The following is a 22,551-nucleotide window of genomic DNA, read 5'->3' as shown; positions in this document are numbered from 1 at the left end:
GGGGACTATAACTTTGATCACTTAGTTAATGGGTTGGCCATCTTCTCCATCATAAAGTGAACATTTTCCCTTTTGTAATTAAGCAATATCTTATGGAGAGATTCTTTGAGACTACATAAATATCCTGTATCCACCAGTTTTAGCATCCATTGATGATTATTGTCTGAATGAATTATTATCATTATCCTGGTTGCTAAATGATGATTGGCAAATTCCATCATCCTTTCTACATTTACGAGTTTGACATTCAAATGTAAGGAGAGGCTTTTCCTTCTCCTTTATTTATATATATAAACATGGACTCATGGATTCTTATTTTATTCAGTTGGTTATAATCTATGACTATCATTACTTACTCTGATGTACAGATTTAGCCAGTAGGAGCCCTTTTAAGCCGGGTGGCTTGTTCTTCTGACATGATTCCCTCAGGTTTTTGAGTACTTCCTTACTAAGTTACTCTTATTTTGAGTTTTTCTTTTACTCTGAATGGAAGTGGATACTAACCAGTATAATCAGGTGTAAGAGTAAAAGAAATGGATGAGGGCTCTAGGGCTTCCTCCTTCAGCTCTGGATCTAGACACCCAGCACCTGACATGCCAGGGGCAGGAAGGGGTTCACAAAGCAGCCACCCTTCAGCCAGAGTTGAGCTAGGAAGGCATTGGTTGCTGCTTGCTCCAAACAGCCTTGTTTTTGTGAAGGACTCAAGCCAGGAAACCTGGGATAGTCACAAAGAAGAAGCCCTGTGACTAACTTCAAGCCCTGCCTTAAAGCTGAGGATACATCATGGTCTCTGTATAGAGACTGAAGTAGAAGGGAAAAATCCCTACAACCATCAGCCCAGGTGCATGGAGTTCAAATATTCAGGTAGCCAACCTAGAGGAAGGTGCTCCAATTGAACCATCAGAGCAAGGGAGCCAGGTTTGTACAGAGCTGTAGAGTAAGAAGTCAGAGAACCAGGGGAGAGGGAGAGCAAGAGGCAGAAGATTAAAAATTGTGAGCAGCAGGAAGCATCTCCAGGGCACATATAGAAAATCATATTTGTACAGCCTGGGGTAAATGGAGAAGACTGCTCATGGTAGTAACGGCCTATGGTCTCTGGCCAGATAGGCCCCATTTAGCTGTCCCGAAGCCGGAGGAGACTGTGACTCCAGCATCCCTATAATCAATTTGTGATATATCAGTGTGGACAATCCCTGTGGGAATATCTGGTCTAGCAAACCCTGGAGAAAGAGACCACTGCCCCACAATTGATTGAGCTTTCACTCATTCTTAGAGGTTTATAGTATTTAGGTTGAAAAGATAAGCTGCTTTAACAAAAGACTCCCTCATCCCCACTTCCAAAAATAGACAAAAAAGTAAAAAAAATAAAAACATTAAGCTCAAACCAGATGAAAATGTATTTCTCTCACCTGTAACCATCTGAAGTCCATGTTACCATATGACTCTGCTCCATGCAGTCATTCAGGGAACCAGGTTCCTTCCATCTTATTTTTGCCATACCTCAGGATAGCACACTTAAACTTGAGTAAGCATCAGAAGTACCTGGAAGTCTTATAAACACAGATTGCTGGGCCCCACCCTCAGAGTTTCTGATTCAGTACATCTGATGTAGGGACTGAGAATTTGTATTTCTAGTTTTCAAATGGTGCTGATGCTGGTGTCTGGGGGCAACTACACTTTTGAGAATCACTGTGCTTAGGTGCTGCTTTTGTCTTTAGGGTCACAGCACATGCTCATTGTTGCAGCTGGTGCTCTGGCTTACAGGAGAGAAAAGAGGATGAAAGAGATAGGGCCTGGTTTTAAGGTGCCGGCCCTCTTAATCTGCTGCTGACAAACTTAGTTCCATGGCTGCCTCTGACTTCAAGAAAGCCTGGGAAATACTATGTGGCTTGGAAGTCATTTGCCCAGCTCCAAACATATAACCATGCATGAAGGAAAGAATGGATTCTGTTGGGCAACTAGCAGACTTCACCACTTTGGGAGCAGTTTCAATTCATTTACTCAGACTAGAATTTTTATGCAGAATCCTACTTTGGAGGAGACTATGTTATGATTTCCAAAGAATGTCTGCATCGTTTCAACAGGAATTTTTCACAGGGAGGCACTGACAGCTATGTCTGAAGGTTCGGGGTCTGTACTTGCTGGTGAAAATATTAGAATGTGAAGCAACTGCCAAAAGTCTCAGCTTGGCTCCAGAGAAGGCACCTTTATATATCTGGACAGCATCCAAGGAGCTTTGATCAAGAATTTCCCAGGGCCATTCCAGGGCAAGTGTGCAGCAAAGTAGGTTGGGTTTATATTATTTAGGGGTGTCTGTGTGTGTGTGTGTGTGTGTGTGTGACCTAACTGGTTCTTTTTCTCTGGGGACAACCTTCTTCTTCCCTTAGTTTATTTTAAAGAATTGGCTCACATGATTGTGGGGGACTGGCAAGTTTGAAACCTGCAAGGCAGGCTGGCAGGTTGGAGACCAGGGAAAAGTTGATATTGCAGCTTGAATCCAAAGGCAGGCTGGAGACAGAACACTCTCTTCCTTGGGGAACCTTAATCTTTTGCTTTTGAGGCAATCAACTTATTGGATGAGGCCTACCCACACTATGAAGGAGAAGCTGCTTTACTCAAAGTCTACACACAGCAACATTTAGGCTGGCATTTGACCAAAGAGCAGGGTATCATGACCTAGCCAAGTTGACACATGAAATTAACTATCATATTGGTGGAGAATTATATATTCTTCTTGATTAAAATGGACGTTTTCTCAAAACCCCGTGGGATACCTCTGCTATCATCTTTCCTTGCCCCATTCAGTCCCCATGCACAGACCTGCACAAATGACTGAGCCTCATCATTCCTAACAGCGAGGAGGTCTTAGATGTGCCAGGCCTAGTGAAAAACCAACAGCCTCACTGTTGGGGATGGGAGGTGGCTGTCCCATCTCCTCGTATTGGAGCCTGGCTGGGGCCTGGGTCCCCCCTCCATCTCCAGTCTCATGTTGGTGACCATGTGGATACAGCCTGGCAGCAGAGATTGGGAGGTGGTGGATAAGACAGAGCTATGGGGGTAGAGTGCGAATAAGCTGTTCCTTCATATTGCCAAAGACAGTGGCCTGGGCTGGACCCCCTGTCCTGATCTTTGGGGATGGTGGCCAGACAGCTGGGAAGGTCTGAGAGTCACACCATTAGAAGGAGTTTCACAATGTTCTTCCAACCCCGCTAGTCAGACATGTTGCATTTGGTCAGATCCCTGTTCCCAGCCCCCAACCCTGACAGCCAGTCCCTGGGAGGATATGGTTATGAGGACAAGCGTGTGTGCTTCTATTCTCTGGAACCCCTACTGATCCAAGCCCTCCAGATACTCCAGGAGCCCTCAGTTGGAGGGGGGGATTCATTTGGTCAGTTACCTCCCTGGAGCATCCTGGAGAAGGCAACACTTGATCCTCACAGTCTTGTAAAACATCTGGCCCCCATGTAGCATGCCTCACCTTCCTGCTCTAAGTCCCACAACACAACAGATGCATCCTGCTGCCAGAACCAAACAGGGCACCAGACAGAATTCAGGGGGTCCAGAAATTCTTGTAGGTAGACTCACACAAATGCAGGAGCTCGTCGACTCAGAGATACACACAGCCACAGCTATATAATGATGGGTATGATTACACACACACACACACACACAACACACACACACACACCCCTTTCTCCTCTGTGTGACAGCTGCATTATGAGCCAAGGCCTCTAAATTGTCCCTCCAATGTAAAGTCCATTGAATTTTTCTCCCTCCCTTTCTTCTCTACCTCAGGGACATGGAGTTAATTAATAACACAACTCTTGTCAATTCATGACATCCTGCCATCACTGGTCCTTGAGAGGCCATCTTTTGTTAACTAATGAATCAATAGAAATAATATAAAAGATGCTTAAGAAACAAATACACTCATGACACCCAGAGCACTGACGAATACTTATCATTACCTGCATCATTCTCATCTGCCATGTCCTTGACCTTCCCCTTCCCAGGTAACTGCTGACCTGAATCACAGCTTCATTTCCTTGCTTTTATTTTTACAAAGCTTTACCAAAGCTCTATTTTCTTACAAGAAATTATGACTTCTTGGTTTAAGTTGTTTTTAAGCTTATACAAAGATTTTACGCTATCTGTCATCTTTTGGGAGTTAACCTTTGCACTCATATTCCCATTGTTAAGATTCCATGTGTAGTCCATTGCATTGTTGAGAAGGTGAATGAAATGACTGCCCATCACTAATGAGGTGCATGCTCATCTCGGCTAAATCAGGCTTTAGGTCAATGGGTAACACAGAGAAATTATTACTTTCTGGATGTTTTATATAGTTCTTGCTTATTTAGCAGGCTTCATGGGTTTATCCCTGTTTTATGAAACCTGGAAAAGCATTTTCTTTTCTTTTTAAGTGATTGTAGATACTTAGAATTATTGGGTTCTTATTTTGATGGCATTGCTGTTTTTATCTCTAGCATGTTTCTTTACAATAAGACCTCAATTACCATTCATGTTCAGGCAGGAACACAGGCCTCCCTTAGGCTTGTGAGAATGTTCCAGCTCACAGGAACATGACGTAGAGAAATGAGGATTCCTTGTGGAGGATTGGTGGAAAATAATGGGGCACATGATGTGATCTGGTCTTTCCCAGATGTCTGGCAGCACAGCCTCTGCCCTTCCACGATGACCAGATTGCCCCTTTTACTTGCCACCTTAAGGTTGTGTTAAGGTTTATTCCCAGGAGCCAGCTATGTGCCTAGAAAAAGAATGCATTCCTGCACTTCTCTTCCCTAACCTTTCATTCTAATGTGAAAAAAGAGTTTCAGGGCCAGGAAAGTGACACACACACACACACACACACACACACACACACACACACACACACTCTTAACCATGTCTAGCCTAAGTTTTACCTGGACCACTGATTGGTGCAGTTGCCTCCCAGCTAGTCTCCCTGCTTCCACACAGGAAGTCCTCATTTAGCATCATCCATAGATTTTTGGAAATTGCAGCTTTCGGCAAAATGGCATATAACAAAACCAGTGTTACCATAGGCTAATTGCTATAGACAAGAGTTGAGTTCCTGGCATATTTCTGGTCCCAAAAACATCACCAAACTTCTAAATAAAGAGCAAGATGTTTCAAATATTAAACATTGAAATAAATGTGAGCTACACATCCAATTAAGAAAAATTCACTTAGAAAAGTAAGATAATTACTTACCCGTGTATTCCAGTTCAGGATCAAGAGTGGTCAGGGCACAAGGCCTGCCTTGGACAGGACAACATTCCATCACAGGCAGCACTCACACCCACACCCACATCCACAGTCACTGACACTGGGACCATGTAGACACACACATTCACCCAACGTGCACACCTTTGGGATGATGGAGGAAACCCATGCAGACACAGGGAGGATGTGCAAACTCCACACAGACAGTAGCCCCAGCTGGGAGCTGATTTTTTTTTTTCTTTTCAACGTCATCATGAAACAATGTTGAAGGAAGCAACGTTTTTTGAGGATCCGTTGTACTTGCTCCTAATCTACAATCTATTCTCAAAACAAAAGCCGAAGAGACCCTGCCAAAACCTTCTCTCCTCTGCCCAAACTTCTCCAAAAGATTCCCCATTCAGACGAAAAGTCAAGCCCTTCTGATGGCCCTATACCACCAGGCCCCTCTTTCTGTCTTCTCTCCGCTCCCTCTGGCCTCCAAATTTCACAAGCACTCGGGCTCATCACACTTGCAGGGCCTCTGCATTTGCTGTTTCTTCTGCTTGAAGTGCTCTCCCTCCAAGTCTCTGCAGAACTCACATCCTTTCTTCCTTGCTGAAGTTCTGCCATCTCAGTGATCTTATCCAGTCAACTTTTAAAAATTATAATTTCTGCTCTCCATAAAAAGTCCTCCTATATTCCTTCCATGGTTTTTTTCTCTTTACATCTATGATTTTTGGGGGCCAGCTGCAGTGACTCGCTCCTGTAATCTCAGCACTTTGGAAAGCTGCATATCCTTAAGTCATCCTCCAGACAGGAGGACAGCTTAAGGCCAGGAGTTGAAGACCAGCCTGGGAAACATAGTGAGACCCTATCTCTATAAACAAACAAACAAACAAACAAACCAAGTATGGTGGTGCATGCCAGTAGTCCTAGCTCCTTGGGAGGTTGAGGTGGGAGGATCATTTGAGCTCAAAAATTTGGGCTTACAGTGAGCTATGATTGTGCCACTGAACCCCGCTTAGGTGACAGAATGAGATGCTGCCTCTAAAATAAATAAATACATACATACATACATACATACATACATACATACATACATAAAATAAATCTATGATACCCTTTAAACCATCTGTGGTGCTCTGTATGTGCTTTCTATGCATTTACAAATTTTTTTTCTGTCCATCTCCCCATTTCCATCTTTCCCCATTCTCTCTCTAAGAAGGCATATATTTTACAGTGTTAAATCTGCAGCACCCATACACCTGGCATGTGGTAAGGACTCAACAAATATTTTTAAAGGAGTAAATGAATGAAGGAATGAATGATATTTTCTCTTTTCACCCTCATCTACCTCCACAGGTGGAAATCTCTCTTTCTTCTGACCTACTATATAACACCTACTATCTGTGATACACAACAGTGGTCCTCAACATTTTTGGCACCAGGGACCAGTTTCGTGGAAGACTGTTTTTCCATGGGAAGTAGGGGATGGTTTTGGGATGAAACTGTTCCACCTCAGATCATCAGGCATTAGATTCTTATAAGGAGTGTGCAACCTAGGTCCCTTGTATGTGAAGTTCACAATAGCGTTCGTGATTCTATGAGAAGCTAATGCTGTGGCTGATTGGACAGGAGGTGGAGCTCAGGTGGTAATGCTCCTCTGTGGCTACTCACCTCCTGCTGTGTGACCTGGTTCCTAACAGGCCACAGACCCATACTGGTCCACAGCTCAGGGGATTGGGGACCCCTAATAAACAATCTCTTATGGAGCATAAATCTGTCTCATGTTATTCTTTTATTGTTACACATCATCCATCAGTGTGTCTTCACACCTGGAACATGAGGGCCCCTGGACCAAGCATCACACTGTCTCCTGCAACTCCACCCTTCTCTCTCTCATGTAAGAGCATATGGCTCTTTCTCACATAGCACATCGTGTTCAAAGGAGGCATCTCATAGAACCATCGCGGGTTGAGAGGGGAAAGTGTCTGGAGATTATGGTGCAATCTGCCACATTAAAGCCACGTCCTATGGAGACTGTATAGGGTGAGACAGTTGCTTCCCAAGAGTGGTACATGTGCCAGGAGTGGTCGTAAGGTGATTTAGGTGAATGCATACCTTTCTGGTTTTGTGTTTGTTTTAATGTGTATTAGAGATTTAATAAGCATATAAAACCCAAGATCTTGTGGCTATTACTGCTTGGGAACACTTTCCTTTTAAGATAAATTGTAAAACGTGTATGTGGATTTAAAGAAAATAATACGTAAGTAACAGTATAGGGGTTAAGGGCTGAATTGTGTCCTTCAAAATTCCTGTCTTGGGCCGGGCGCAGTGGTTCACGCCTGTAATCTCAGCACTTTGGGAGGCCGAGGCGGGCAGATTGCCTGAGGTCAGGAATTCAAGACCAGCCTGGCCAACATGATGAAACCCCGTCTCCACTAAAAGTACAAACATTAGCTGGGCACAGTGGTGGGTGCCTGTAATCCCAGCTACTCGGGAGGCTGAGGGAAGAGAATGGCTTGAACCCGAGAGGTGGAAGTTCACTTGGCAGTGAGCTAAGATTGCACCACTGCATTTCAGCCTGGGCGCCTAGGTGGGACTCTGTCTCAAAAAACAAAACAAAAAAAAAATAAAAAAATAAATAAAAATTCCTGTGTTGAAGTCCTAAATCCTGGTACCCCAGAATGTGACTGTGTTGGATAGGGTCTTTAAAGAGGTAATGAAGTGGAAACGTGGTCATTAGGGTGGGCCCTATTCCAATACAATTGATGTCCTTGTAAGAAGAGATTAGCACACAGGCACACATAGATGGCTAGCCACGTGAAGACACTGAGAGAAGGTGGCCATCTATAACAGAAGCCGGGGAGAGAGGCCTCGGAAGAAACCATCCAGCTGACACCTTGATCTCAGTCTGTAGCCTTCAGAACTGGGAGGCAATAAGTGTGTTGTTTAAGCCACCTGGTCTGTGGTAGTTTGTATGGCAGCCCGAGCAAAGGAATACAATAGGTAACATGCAGAAGTGGCAAAGATTGTGAAGGTGGAACCCAGGTGACTAAGTTTGGGGAAAATGCACTGGGCTTGGTTAGAAACCCAACTTTCCCAGTACCCAGCTGTGTGGGCCTCAGCAAAATCTTAGCCTTTCTGAATCTCGTGTCTCGTTTTAAAGAATGGGGCCAACAGTAACCACCTAGCCAGGAAGTTGTAAGGATTAAAAGTGCAATCGCTTGGGAGGCCGAGACGGGTGGATCACGAGGTCAGGAGATCGGATCACGAGGTCAGGAGATCAAGACCATCCTTGCTAACACAGTGAAACCCCGTCTCTACTAAAAAATACAAAAATCTAGCCGGGCGAGGTGGCGGGCGCCTGTAGTCCCAGCTACTTGGGAGGCTGAGGCAGGAGAATGGCGTAAACCCGGGAGGCGGAGCTTGCAGTGAGTTGAGATCCGGCCACTGCACTCCAGCCTGGGCGACAGAGTGAGACTCCGCCTCAAAAAAAAAAAAAAAAAAAAAAAAAAGTGCAATCGCGAGTTAAGAGCTTGGTGATCAATAAATGGCAGTTTCATTACGGGAAAGCAGGCACCAAGGGGGCGAGGAACATGTCCTTTAATTTCGGTCCCCAAGAAGCAGAATCCTGGGCTTTCTTGCCCCCATGGTCCAGACCCGCCAGGTCAGTAGCGTTGGTGGCCCCAGAGGGGGCGATGGTGCTGAAGGTGGAACCTAAGGGGGTCACTTTTCTGTGAGTTTAGTCCTCCAGAAACAAGGAGGCAGGCATTCTTCCCATTTTACGTCTAGGAAAACGGAGCCTCGGAGCGGAGCGGTAATTCGCCCTAGGCCTCTCGGACGACCAGGGCCAGGGTCAGAGTGAGGCCCCGAGCCCGGAGCCCGTGGTGTCCTGGGCGACACCGGGGCGTCCTGGCTGCGGCCTCCCTCTCTGAGACACGAGTTTGCAGGACGCTCCACCCCTTCCCTCCCGCCCCAGCCAGCAGTCCCCAGGGAAGGGGAGGAGTTCTCGCAGCGCCGACGCCGCCGTCGCCACGGCAACGCGGCCATACTGCGCCCGACCTACCCAGCAGCCGGGTGCTGCGGCCCGGCGTGGGCCTAGTGGGCAGAGCCACAGCCAGAGCCAGTGCCATGGACACCCTCTTCGTGGAGGAGGTGGCCGCCTCCTTGGTCAGAGAGTTCCTCAGCAGAAAGGTAACGGCTCGCCCCCTCCAAAACCCGGGAAGTGGCTCTAATTTGGGGGGATCATCGGGGTCTCCCCTGAAGGCTTTGCACCTTCTGGGAGGACGCCCGTTCCCTGCCTTCTGTCTGCTCCAAAGATGCCCCAGAAGAGCGCCGCTTTCCCGGGACAGGGGAAACTACATTTCCCACAAGGCGTTTCTGCCGTCGTCAGCGGGCGCTTCCGCAAGGCAGGGTTTGAGCCGGTCCGCTGCCCTCCGGGGGAATCCGCGCTCCGGGGAGGCGGCAGCTGGGAAGGGGGATCCGGGACCGCGCCAAGCAATCCTAGCGCGGGCTCACAGCGGGCAGGCCTGCGCCCCAGCCTGGCTGCCGGCCTCCGTGCGCGACCCACGCAAGTCAGGGTCCCCACTCGGAAAGAACTTCTCCTCAGAGGGAACCCCAAAGGCCCAGAAAATTTCTTGACGGTCAAGCCCTAGTCATTTTAGTCAACAGTGGGAATTCCAGTGGTTGCTTTAATGTTTGTAAGTTTTCCTATTGTCTTGTCCCAGGAGAGTTTCTGCAGCGCTCACGAGCTTGGAAGGTCCTTAGCTGTCATCCGGTCTCGGGGTGGAGATGGGGACCTCCGTGGGGAAGGAGCTTGCCAGGGGGTCTTAGGCGTGGTAGTGGAGGGGGACATACATCAGTTCTTTCAACACGTGGTGACTGAGGGCTGCAGTCTGTGTGTTTTGTCTACCCTTGCAATGTCATACTGGGCTGGGGCGATGGACACTTGTCTGGTATGAAAACTCATACAGGTAATTTTTTGAATGGAGGAAAGGGGAAGGACTTTGAAGTCAGATGGAGAGGGTTTAAATATTTGCTACTAGTTTGCAGTGTGAACCTGAGTACTTTACTCAAGGCCTCAATTTCGTTATCTGTAAAACACGAAAATAAGACCTGCCTTTTGCAGATTTATAATGAGGATTAATAATAACATTTGGGCAGCTCCCAAGCATTGGATTTGACATATAGATACCATGTGCACGTAGGTGTTCAACTTTATACCTCCTCCCACCCTCACTGTCTCTGACACCAAACAGGTGTCTCTGAACTGCACCTGTTTGGAAAGCATCTTTGTGTGTTTTTTATGATTTATTTTTATTTGAAAAAATTTTAGATGCATTTGGCTTTGTCGCATCTGCCCTGTTTTTATGGCTAATTGACCTGCTATCACCAAGTCCTGGCTGCATGTTGGATATCAATTGACACACCCTGGGAAGCTGACTGTTACCATCATTTTTTTCAAGTCTGGGTCACTGAACAAAACTCTTAAGAGAGGGCTTCCTCAGGTTCTTTCTTGAGTACAAATGAAGTCCAGTGTCCTCACTGACATCCAAGCCTGCCCTGTAGCTTGACCCCAGCTTACCATCTCAATCTCATTTCCAGCCTCTCCCACATCCCTCTCTCCGACCCCCGACTTGACATGGCCAAGGTCGCCTCTCCCTCCCATGTTTTATCTGGGCACACTAAAGCCCTAAGAGTAGAGAGGAGTTGCGCACAGTTACTCAGAAGGTCATGGTGAGCTGGGGCTGCAGCCCAGGCATTCTGCTTTCTCATCGCCTTCTGCTCCAGGAGAGACCATGTGCTCCCCACAAGGTTTTGTGCAGGCAGTCATTGCACCCAGCAGTCGTAAGCAAGAGAGCTGCCACCTTGGTGCCTGGTACCTAGAAGGTGCTGGTTTGTTGTCTCAGATTCTCATAACAGTCCTGAAAGATAGGTATAAGGATTCCCTTTCACATAAAATTATCGTGAGACCAGGAGGCTAAGAAACTTGCCCAGGGTGAGCAGGTCAGACCATGTAATTCCCCTGCTCAAACCCGTCTACTGGCTTCCCATGATAATTAGACTTCAAGTCTCTCCATGACTTGACTCTGGCTACCCTCAGACTTCATCTTCCATGATTGCTTGCTCTGCCCTCTACCCTCCAGCCACTTTGGGCTACTTGAAGTCACCAAGTGTGGTCTGCCCTCAGGGAGAGTCATGATAGTTTCCTGGAGATGGCAGGGTCCACTGAGGTGACTCTTCTGCTGCCCCAGCCTCTTGGGTCTGTGGCTCCACTCTTGCAGTGACTGTGCCATCCTCCCTCTGCCACCCTGCCCCATGGTCATGAGCTGGGCTTGTCATTACCAGTACTGCGTTACCAGTACTGCGCCCTTTCTGTAATCTCAATTCCAAGCTTCCCACCTGTCAAAGTTTCCGGCTTGTCCCCCTTCATAGCCCCACATAAACTCTTCTCCAGCCTCACCACATCTATATTGCATTGTTCCTGCCAACTGTTCACAGTCCCTTGGGCCTACCGCCTACTTCTCACCCACCCATCGTTATAATTGCACCCTCCATAACAAGCACAACTCTTTTGCCCTTCTCTCCCTTCATCATTCTCTTCTGACAGTAAAATTCCACTCGCCCTGCTGCACACTTGTACCCATAGAGCTGAATGGGATTGGAGAGAAACACACACCACCATGTTGATGGTGTCACTCTAAATCCATGACCGCTCACCCTTGTGGTACCTTATGGATGTCTGCCCACCTGGTTGCAACTCTCCAGCCTGTTTACTCTCTCAAATCCTGGGTGACCATTTCATACCTTCTTTCTCCTCAAACCTCAAAGCTCCTTCCCCATCTAATTTCGCTGAGAAAACAGAAGTCACGAGAGAAGTCCAACAGGCTCCCACTACCACAGTTGCTCACCTTCCTGGGTCTGCACCATTCACTCTGCTCTCTCTGGTGTTCCTGTGGATGAATTCTCCACACCCCTGGTTAGGCCCGCCCCTCCACGTGTGCACGCCCCCTCTTGTGTGCTCAGGGATGTCGCTGTCTCCTGCACCATGCATTTCCCTCCTCTACTAGGTTACTCCTATCAGCACATATACGTTGTGCTCCTGCAGAATCCCATCTTGACCCCCAAACCCCAGCTACTGGTTTATTATTTCCTCCCTTTATATAGAAAGGAGCTGTGTCTACTCATTTTAATTCTTTTCTCTGCTTTCTCAAACAAACCCATTCTAATCAGACTTTTGTCCCCACCATTCCATGGAAATAGCTCTTGTTAGGGCCATTATTAACCTGGGAATTTTAGTCCTTGCCCTTCTTGATCTAATGATTATGTTTGTCACAGTTGATTGTGTCCTTCTGCTTGTCTTCTAGGAGACTGTCCCTCTTAGCTTTCCTCCTACTCCTCTGGGTGCTCCCTTCAACGTCTTTGCTGGTGCCCCTCGTTTCCCTGTCCTGTGCACTCTGGTGAGCTCAAGGACTCAGTTTATGGCTCTCTTCTCTTCTCCCGTCTATTCACTCTCAAGACATCTCAGCCAGTCTTGTGGATTCCCATACCATCTATATGCTAACAATTCCCAAATGTCTATCTCTAGCTGAGACCTCTCCCTGAACTCTTGAATTCTTCCAACTGCCTATTCTACGTATCTGCTGGGATGGCTAACAAGCATCTCAACATGTCTCTGATAGTGTTTCTGCTTACACTTCAGACATCAATCGTGTGGGGGATTTTTCCTCCATACAAACTAAGTCTCCAACTCTCTAGACACCAGCTGGGTGTTGTACAATTCAATTCAGTCCTGACACTACCTATAGTTAGTGCAGACCCTGCAGGTTAAGGTCTCAGGCTCATGACTGCCCTCACTTCAGATGACATTCAGAAGTCCCAAGTTGCCACCTGAACTTCTGACCAACTAGCTATAAATTGATGGTTCCCACAACCCCCTCCACAGTTTTAATAATGTGGTAGAATGGCTCACAGAACTCGGAGAAACATTTTACTTACATTTACCAGTTTACTATAAAGGACACAATTCAGGAACAGCCAGATAGAAGAGATGCATAGGGCAAGGTATGGGTGGAGGGTCTTGGAACTTCCATGCACTCTTCAGCACGCTGTCCTCCCAGCACCAACCTGGGAACTCCCTGAACCCCATCATTCAGGAGATTTTATGTCGATTCTGTTATATAGGAATGTTTGGTTAAATCATTGACCATTGGTGGTTAGCTCAATCTATAGCTCCTCTTCCCTCTCTGGGAGGTTGGGAGGTAGGGCTGAAAGTTCTAGCCCTCTAATCAAGGTTTGCTCTTTCTGGTGACCAGCCCCTATCCTGAAGCCATCTAGGGGTCCCCAGCCACTAGTCATCACATAAGGATACAGAAGACATTCTTATCATCCTGGAGATTCCAAGGGTTTTAGAATCTATGTGCCGGGAACCTGGGACAAAGAAAAAATATATATTTATCATAGTGTCCAAAACTAAATTTCTGATTTCCTGTTCTTCCTACAACTGTGCCGATTGGAATAAATGGCATCTCTGTCCTTCTAATTACCTAGGCCAGAAACTTTGGAATTATTCTTGGCTTTTTCCTTTCTTGTGCACCTCATATCCAGTCCATCAGCAAATCTGTTGGCTTTGTCATCAGAGCACATACAGAATGTAGCCACTTCTTACCACTTCTGTTGCAAACACCTTGCTCTAAGCCACCCCTGTGTTTCATGTGAGTTGTGGATTGTTCAATAGCCTCCTAAATGATTTCTCCTTAATCTTCTGCCTCCTACAGTTTATTTTCAACCTAGCAGCCAAGTGATCTTTCAAAAATATGTCGGTTCGAAATAGTAGCCTTCCCATTTCACAAAAGCCCACAAGGTCTTTCCTTATGAGTCTCTGGGTGACTTCTGACTTCCTTACCTCCTTTCCCCTGCCGTGCAGCTCTAGATACACTGGCCTTTTGCAACTGGCTCAGGGCCTTTGCACTTGCTATTCCTTGCCTGGAACACTTTTCTCCCAAGTGTCTGTGTGGCCTGCTCTTTTGATTCCTTCATCAATCAATGATGGCTTTCCTGACCACCTTTGATAAAGTAGCAGCCCATCCCCACACCCACCCTTGCTCTCTCTGTCTCCTTATCCTATTTTGTATGTTTTTTCCCCATATCATACTATACTTGTTGTCTCTCCCCCTGTAGAGTGCAAGTTCCCTGAGGACTGGGACTTCCATCTGTTCACTGCTCTGCCTCTAGCAACTGGACTTATGGACTAGTGGTCTGTTCCCTTTGTTTCACAGATAGGGAACCTGGGACAGGAGTGAGCATGTGGATGATGCTGAACAAATAGCTGACCATCTAAAAGAGTGACTTTCGTCCTTATCTTCCCTCTCCCTGCTTTGTCTCCCTAGTAGTATGTATTAGCAGCTGCCATACCATACATTTATGGTCTGCTTTCCCAACAGAACATCAGCTCCTATTCCTTCTGTCTCTCCTGCATCTAGACCAGAGCCTGGCATATAGGAGGTGCATGACAGGTGTTTGTTGGGCGAATGAGGTTTGAGTGGGCTGGATGGGACTGAGGACTGACTGACCCCCAAGGGCACCCTTGTCCTCTACCCCAATGGTATTTCTTTTCTTTTCTTTTCTTTTCTCTTTTCATTTCTTTTTTCTTTTCTTTGCTTTTCTTCTTTCTTTCTTTCTTTTTTTTTTTAGAGACAGGATCTCACTCTTTCATCCAGGATGGAGTGCAGTGGTGTAGTCATAGCTCACTGTGGCCTTGAAGTCCTGAGCTCAAGGATTCCTCCTGCCTCGGCCTCTCAAAGTTCTGGGACTGCAGGTCTATGGCACCATGCCCAGGCCCCCAGTAGTTTTCAAATGCTGGTGTGCATCACACTCTAGAGCCGGGGCGGGGGTGGGGTTTGTTAAATGTGCCAGGGCTTGCTGATTTGAACTGTTGACAAACATAAAGAATTATCCGTCAGAGAAAGACCCTCGTTATAGCATGTTCCATATCACTTTGACTGGAAGGAAAGCCAAGGTTAAGCCCAGATGAAATGCGGATGGTTGGTTTTGAACCCCACCTCTCCTTCAAACGGACTCTTCCTGATGCACCTAAGCCACCTTTTTTCCGACACATGTATCCATTTCTTTCCATTTCCCTTCCCTACGGCCTCCTCTTTCTTCTCTTTGTTTCAAGGTTGTGTTCTTACTTTTAGATTCCCAAATTGACCTTCTTACCTAAATTCATCGTGGGCGTGGGTTTTGTCGTGTTTCCCCAGCAGCTAGAGCCTCTGTAAAATTCTGAACACAAAGACTCTGAGAGAAGCTGAAGCCTATGTAGCACTGGGGGTCTGGAATCCATTAAGAACAAGGAGCACCACTAACACCAGGCTGAGCTGTTGGTGAGGCATGTTCTCAGCCTCCAGCCATTTGACAATCACCATGGCCCAGTGGGGTGGACAGAAAGTTGTGGTTGTTTTTCAGATGGAGAAGCCAGGCACTTGCAAACAGGACCCTCACTTTCCCAACCCCAGATTTTCCACTGCTAGAGCATGTCTCAGCTGGGCCTTGAACCTTGATCTTCTGGCAGTTCAGGGTGGGATGATGGAAAGTGGCTTTGCTGGTGACTTAGCAGACATTTACCGAGAGCTTCCCATGGGCCTGGGTCCCAGAGTCATGGACTCACAGACTGGGATGGTTACAACCCCCACCTGTGATGTGATTCCATTGTGTTACCTTGGGCAAGTCAACCCTGTCTCCTGGTTTCCCCATCTGAGAGTGAAGGGAATGAGTATTAGCCTTTTGTTTATGTTTTTTCTTTCATTTGTTTTTAAAGCTTCATATACTGTGATTCCAAATCTAGGACCAAACCCAGGACTCCTGTGCGCGAGTCCTGAACTCACTCCTTATCTGTGAAATGGCCTGAAAACTTCAGCCTTCACTTAGCCCATGGGGCTGTTCTAAGAATCAGAATAACATTGATAATTGCAGAGGTGATGTCAAGTGTAAAGGTTATATGAGAATTATCTTGGTGCACATCAGGAATCTTTTGCTTGTGCTTTATGAGAACGGACTTTGATTTAAGATGGTAAACAGCGATTCAGATTTCTTCCCTCAGGGCTTAAAGAAGACATGTGTGACCATGGACCAGGAACGCCCACGCTCTGACCTCAGCATAAACAACAGAAATGATCTTCGAAAGGTTTTGCATCTCGAATTTCTCTATAAGGAGAACAAGGTATGTGCTTTCTAAGGTGTGGTGTGGAGTCTTGGAACTGAGTTTGGCGCTGCCAGAGCACTCACGGACCCTGCCAGTGACAGGAGAGGCTTGAGGCGCTCTTGTCCTGCCACACTTGCGGTCAGAGAGAAACGGAGACAGATCCCCAGTAGGAGTGGGTTTTCCACCTCGGTCAGCTGGTGTCGCCCATTGGCGTGTTGTGTGTGTGTGTGGTTGTTGAGCTCATTTTGAACAGAGCCTGTGGCAGTGCTGAGCCTCCCACAGTTATTCTCTGTGCTCCCGCCTCCCCACACAAGGCTATTTTTAGTAAGACTGTACTTAAGAATATCGTATCCAGTTATACTAAAATTTTCCATTCCCTGCTTGTGTAAGAGTTTCCTTCTTCAGTTCTGAGTAATACCTTAGTCTTGAGTCTCCTGTGACATATAATTTAGGTAGAGGAGGGAATTGAGTTCAGCTAACCCAGGTGCATTAGAGTTGGGAAAGCAAATGGAACCGCGTTTTCTGGGGCGGAAAGAAATCTCTGGTCCCCCATACTTGATCTCCCCAACCTGCTATTACAGGCTTTCATGGCCCCCTATAATAGTTTTCCTGTTTTTGTGTTTATCACATTGGCAATAGAATATTTATGTGATTTTAAAATTAGTATCTGCCTCCTCCAATACCTTGGACATAGCAGAAGCCAGAAATGCAGTCTTTTTTGTTCACTATTATATCCCCATACATAAAGTGTTGTCCGATGGCATAGTGAATAGTCAGTATATATTTGTGGAATAAATGAATGACTATACAAATGAATGAAGCTACACTTTCTACTTAATTTTTAAAATCTGTTATGAAGACAGAAAAAGAGTGGGCTATCCAGCAAATCTTGCCTTGTGGTTGGGCATAGTGTCAGAGTCAAAAAGAAAATGATACAGTTCAGCATTTATCACAATTTTTTAAAAAAGCAGTAAAGTGATATCTCATGTGGAAGTCCAATATGCAAAGCCAAGAAGGGAAAATGCTCTATTTGAAGTTGAGAAAAGGAGGTCTTGCTTTCTCGGCTAGCCTCTCAGGGTCCAACTTTAAACCACTGATGAATTCCCTCCTCTCAGGAGGGAGCTGTGAGCCAGAGAGAGTTGGCTATCCAAGGTCTCACAGTCAGTTACCAGGTAGGGATGAGGCTAGAACCAGGTGTTTTGATTCCCCGTCCTATTGTAGGAGTGATTTTTTCAAATGGACTTTAGCAGTTTGAATTTGTATGGTGGTAGGACCAAGGCTATTTTTTGAGACACCCAGAGGATCCGCTGAACCACTTGAAAACTATGCAAATACACGTCATAGGCCAGGGAGGAACCTAGGTCAGGCATCTCTCAATAAAGTGAAGGATGGAATTTCAGGCAAACATATAAACTAAAAACAACTGGCACCTACAGGAGCACTCAGTTTGCTAGAAATTGTCGTGCTCCCCTTTGAGGAGAAGTAGGCATTGGCAGCCAGGTGAAGTCTCTCAGGCTCAGTAAAGACATCATATAGAAGGCCTTTGTCCTCTGGGTCATGGGGTAACATGCAGGCACCTGTATCTCCTGTCCTGTAGCAAGTACTTTGTAAGTCCTGTGGAAAGACTGGTGACCCAGGCAGCAGATGCTCTGCAATCCTCCATCTGCTGTATTCTAAGGCAGGAGAGTGGACTGTACACTTTAGGAGAATTTTGCACAGAGAATGGGACAGCTACCCAGAAAATTCAGTTAACCATTCTGGTCACATTGGGCTTTTAACATAAATGTACCTTACCTAATTTCCCAAAAGTGTCCTTGACATTGAAGCTATTTTTATTCCCTCATTGTAATATAGTCTCCCTAAAGTAGTTGTTAGTTTAAGATACTTAAGATATTTTCATGAGATACCGATAAGTGCCCTGATTTATACAGCAGTTATTAGCTGTTATACAGTGAATTGGAGTGTATATTTTACAGGAAAATTACGCATTAGTCTATCTATTACATAATAATTTTGACATTCATTCAGCACAGAGCTAGCCTGATTCTAGGAAAACCCTGCAATTTAATGTTAATATTTCCAGTAACTTGTTTTAACCTATTACGTATAGGATAGATAAAAATGCCTATGTAAATTGAGATCTTGAAAAACAATATCTAGATTCATATAAAGGCTGTGTCTGCTGTGAGCCAAGTGATGTGAAAAATCTTAAGGGATAATCAGGCAATTCAGGGGCTTAAGTCTCTCTTATTGAGAGAAAAAGCAAGAAGCTACAATAAATATAGTATCTTTCCCCTAACTCTCTTTATTGTAAGCTTCGTTTAATCTTAGACAAAATCGTTTTTGTTTGTATCTCTTACTGAAAAAAATAGTAAAACTGTCCCGGGTTTTGTCTGATGAATCTGTTGAGTTTGGTCGTAGTCTATGGGCTGTGGGTGTTAGTCCCGGAGTCCTGCTGCATGGATGAGAGGACTAGGAAGGCGGAGGACTTGGCATGCCTCGAGGGCCTGCTCTGCTAGGCTCCTTGATAGGTGCCTTGCTAGTCTGCGAAATCACAGAGTGCCCCATGTCTAGCCACGGCTCGGCAGGACCTGGGTGTTACTGGGCGAGTGGCTTGGGGACTGACACATGGCTGGGTCCCTGAGGCCAGCCTGCATATTGTTGCACGAATAGCTGTGTCTATCCAAATTACTCACGGGAATTTAAATCTTTGCTGTTCTGGCGTAGTAAGTGTCAGTGGGGTGTGAGAATCTGTATTTTTAAAAAACGTCCAAAGGGAATATTTGGTATAGGCGGGGCTGGAAAATACTGGTATCGTTTAATTCCAAAACCTACTACTGAAGACTTTCATTTGCCTTTTGTTTTTAAGGTTGGGGTGTAAAGTGAGTCGGTCCTGACTGCTTCTCTGTGCTCTTCACGTTAACCTTCTATTCAGTTGTCTCTGTCGTCGCTGGTTTCAGTGTTAGATGCAGAGCTTACAAGCTAAAAAAATATTCAGGCCCCAAATACTTACGAATCTATAGGGTTAGTGTTCCCTACAGACTCTGTTTGTTAAATGAAGGGATATATATTTTATAAAGTTATTCCTTGGAGCAAAAAACCAAGAGGAAATTTGCTTGGGCATGCCTCTATTCCTATCACATTTTATTCTAGTTGTTTATTGAATCACCTGTCTCATGCACTGGATGCTAGTTCTTTTAGGGTAGAGATTTTGTTTTTGTCTCTGTGTCCCTACCCAACATAGTACCTGACATATATAATATGTGGCCAGTAAATGTTAGCTGAAAGCTTGTATGAATGAGTGAGAAGTTGATAAACTTACTCAAAGAAGTGGAATAGTTGTTTTTTCCACTCTTCCGTGAAGCTGTATACAAATTAATGATTTTTTTTTTCTCTCCCAATGATAGGCAAAGGAAAATCCTCTAAAAACAAGTCTTGAACTCATCACCAGATACTTTCTGGATCACTTTGGAAATACGGCTAACAATTTCACTCAAGATACCCCAATCCCTGCACTCTCAGTTCCAAAGAAAAATAACAAAGTGCCATCGAGATGCTCAGAGACTACACTGGTAAATATATATGACCTTTCAGATGAAGATGCAGGATGGAGAACATCATTGTCAGAAACAAGCAAAGCCAGGTATCTTTTCTCATTATTCTGTTTATTAGTTTCCTATTGCTGCTATAACAAATTACTATGTACTTCATGGCTGTTTCAGTCAGTATTCTCCAGAGGAACAGAATCAATATGGTCTCCCTATGTGTATGTGTGTGTGTGTGTGTGTGTGTGTGTATGTGTGCGTGCATGTATCTATATGCATAGGTACCTGTATGTATGTATACAGAGAAGTTTGGCCAGGTGCAGTGGCTCACACCTGTAATCCCAGCACTTTGGGAGGCCAAGGCAGGAGGATCATTTGAGGCTGGGAGTTCAAGTTCAGCCTGGATAACATAGAGAGACCCTGTCTCTACAAAAACTTAAAAAAAATTAGCTAGGGGTGGCAGTGTGCATGTACAGTCCCAGCTACTCAGGAGGCTGAGGCGGGAAGATCATCTGAGCCCTGGAGTTCAAGGTTGCCGTGAGTTATGATCACACCACTGCATACTAGCTTGGGAGATGGAGTGAGACCCTGTCTCTTAAAAAAGGAAAAAAAAAAAGTTTATTTTAAGGAGTTGGCTGATGGGACTGTAAAGGCTGGTAAGTCTGAAATCTGTAGGGCAGGCTGGAAATCTGGAAACTCAGACAGGATTTTCATGTTACAATCTTGAGAAAGAATTTCTTCTTTGAGAAACATCAGATTTTGCTTTTAAGGCCTTCACCTGATGGGGTGTGGCCCACCCACACCACTGAGGATAATCTGCCTTACTTAAAGTCAACTGATTGTAAATGTTAATCACATTTACAAAATACCTTCACAGCAACAGCTAGATTGATATTTGACTAAACAACTGGGTACCACAGCCTAGCCACATTGGCATATAAAATTTAATCCTCACAGTAGTTAAAGCAATACCAATTTATTCTCTTACAGGTCAGAAGTGTACCAATTTATTCTCTTGCAGGTCAGAAGTGTAAAATCAGTCTCACTAGGCTAAAGGCAAAGTGTTAGCAGGCCTGGTTCTGTCTGGAGGTTCTGAGGGGAAAATCCCTTTTATTCTCTTTTTTAGCTTCTGGAGGCCACCTATGTTCTTGACTCTTGGCCCCTTCTTCCATTTTAAAGCACATCGCTCCAGCCTCTGCTTGTGTTGTTACATCTGCTAACTTTACTACTACCTTTGATTCTCTTGTCTCCTTTTAAGAAGGACCCCTGTAATTACATTGGGTCCACCAGATAATCCCATTTTACGACTCTTAATTTAATCCCATCTGTAAAATCCCTTTTACTGTGTAGCTAACCCACTTATGTAGTTAACCATAAGTGGGTTAACCCACTTATGCCTAGTGTTCCATTATTGGAACACTAAGCATGTGGGAGTTATTTATATCCTCCTGCTCAAGGTCATCACCAAGGTCTGATTTTTCACTAATGCAAAAATTCAAAAAATTGCAACCTCCGGCATAAATGGATTAATAGATGCCAGGGATAAGGATGTGAATATCTTTGGGGGGGTCACTGTTCAGCTTCCCACACTCTGTGTTTTCAAAATCTCTGCTGTGAAGTACTGTTATTATCCTGTTGCTGTCAGAGTGGACTACTTTGTGATGGAGAGTGGTTACGATTCACTGTGTTTATTTTAAATTCCATGGTTTTAAGGTTCAAGCACTTGCTTTATTTGATTTTCTTAAAAACAGGGGTATGGTATTGGTATTCCAAAAGGCAACAAAACACTGTAGAGATGGGAAAAATCTGAAAAATAAACTCTTTAAAAAATCTTAGGAAGAAAATGAATTGGCATTCTTGATTGAACCTCTATTATCTGGAAAACAATGACATTAAATTACGACCTTAAGGCACTGCAGTCCCCAGTAGTGAGCTTAACTTCCTGGGAATGGGTGCTGTCTTCTGGCTCCATTGAAAAGCATTTCCTTTCCTGAGGGTCGCTGAAGCTCAGGGCATGGGTGTCAAGCTGCCAAAAGGTGGGACCATGACGAGCAATTAGCACAAGGATTCGGAGGTGCAGGGTCGTAAGGGGCTATGAAGAAGCTCTTCCTCCAAGGTACTTACTGCCTGGCTGGGAAGTGAAATACTTCTGATACAATAAAAAAGCAACTAGGAAGTTGAAGCTCCTGAGTCCTACCCAGTTACCCAAGCCAAAAATGTGGGTGTTCTTGCCTCTTCCTTGTCTATCATCTTCTGCATCTGTGAGTCCTGTGAGCTCTTCACCCAGAGTGATAGTAGGCACTTTCCTTCTTTCCTCCTTTCTCTGCCCACCGGCGAGGGCCTCAATTCACACTCCCATCCTCTTTTCCTGGTTAACTCCTACAGCCCCTCCCTGGTCTCCAGGCCTCTAGTGATCTTCCCCTCAAATCCACCCTTGCCCTAAGGTAGTGTGAGCTTTCCACGAAAGGAGTCTGGCCATGCCACTCCCCTGCCGAAGGGCTTCGGACATTCCCTGCAGCTTTCAGGGTAAACTCCTTAGAATACCATGCAGAACCCCATTCCTGACCAGCCCCGGCT

The 22,551-nt window shown here is 45.5% G+C and overlaps 1 protein-coding gene across 1 annotated transcript in view; it reads left to right on the top strand.

Annotated features, from left to right (window-relative positions):
- Positions 1 to 9,264: 9,264 nt before the first annotated feature.
- Positions 9,265 to 22,551, top strand: part of MINDY4 (MINDY lysine 48 deubiquitinase 4) — a 131,899-nt gene continuing 118,612 nt past the window's right edge. Inside the window, exons 1-3 of the mRNA XM_007981706.3 lie at positions 9,265 to 9,423; positions 16,328 to 16,447; positions 19,837 to 20,072. Coding sequence (XP_007979897.3) covers positions 9,361 to 9,423; positions 16,328 to 16,447; positions 19,837 to 20,072 — 419 coding nt within the window. The 5' untranslated portion in view covers positions 9,265 to 9,360. The remainder of the gene's footprint in view (positions 9,424 to 16,327; positions 16,448 to 19,836; positions 20,073 to 22,551) is intronic.

This window comes from Chlorocebus sabaeus, chromosome 21 (genome assembly GCF_047675955.1).
Source record: "Chlorocebus sabaeus isolate Y175 chromosome 21, mChlSab1.0.hap1, whole genome shotgun sequence".
Classification (NCBI taxonomy): Eukaryota; Metazoa; Chordata; class Mammalia; order Primates; family Cercopithecidae; genus Chlorocebus; species Chlorocebus sabaeus.
Note: the sequence above shows the minus strand (reverse complement) of the source record. Positions and strands in the feature narration are given on the sequence as shown.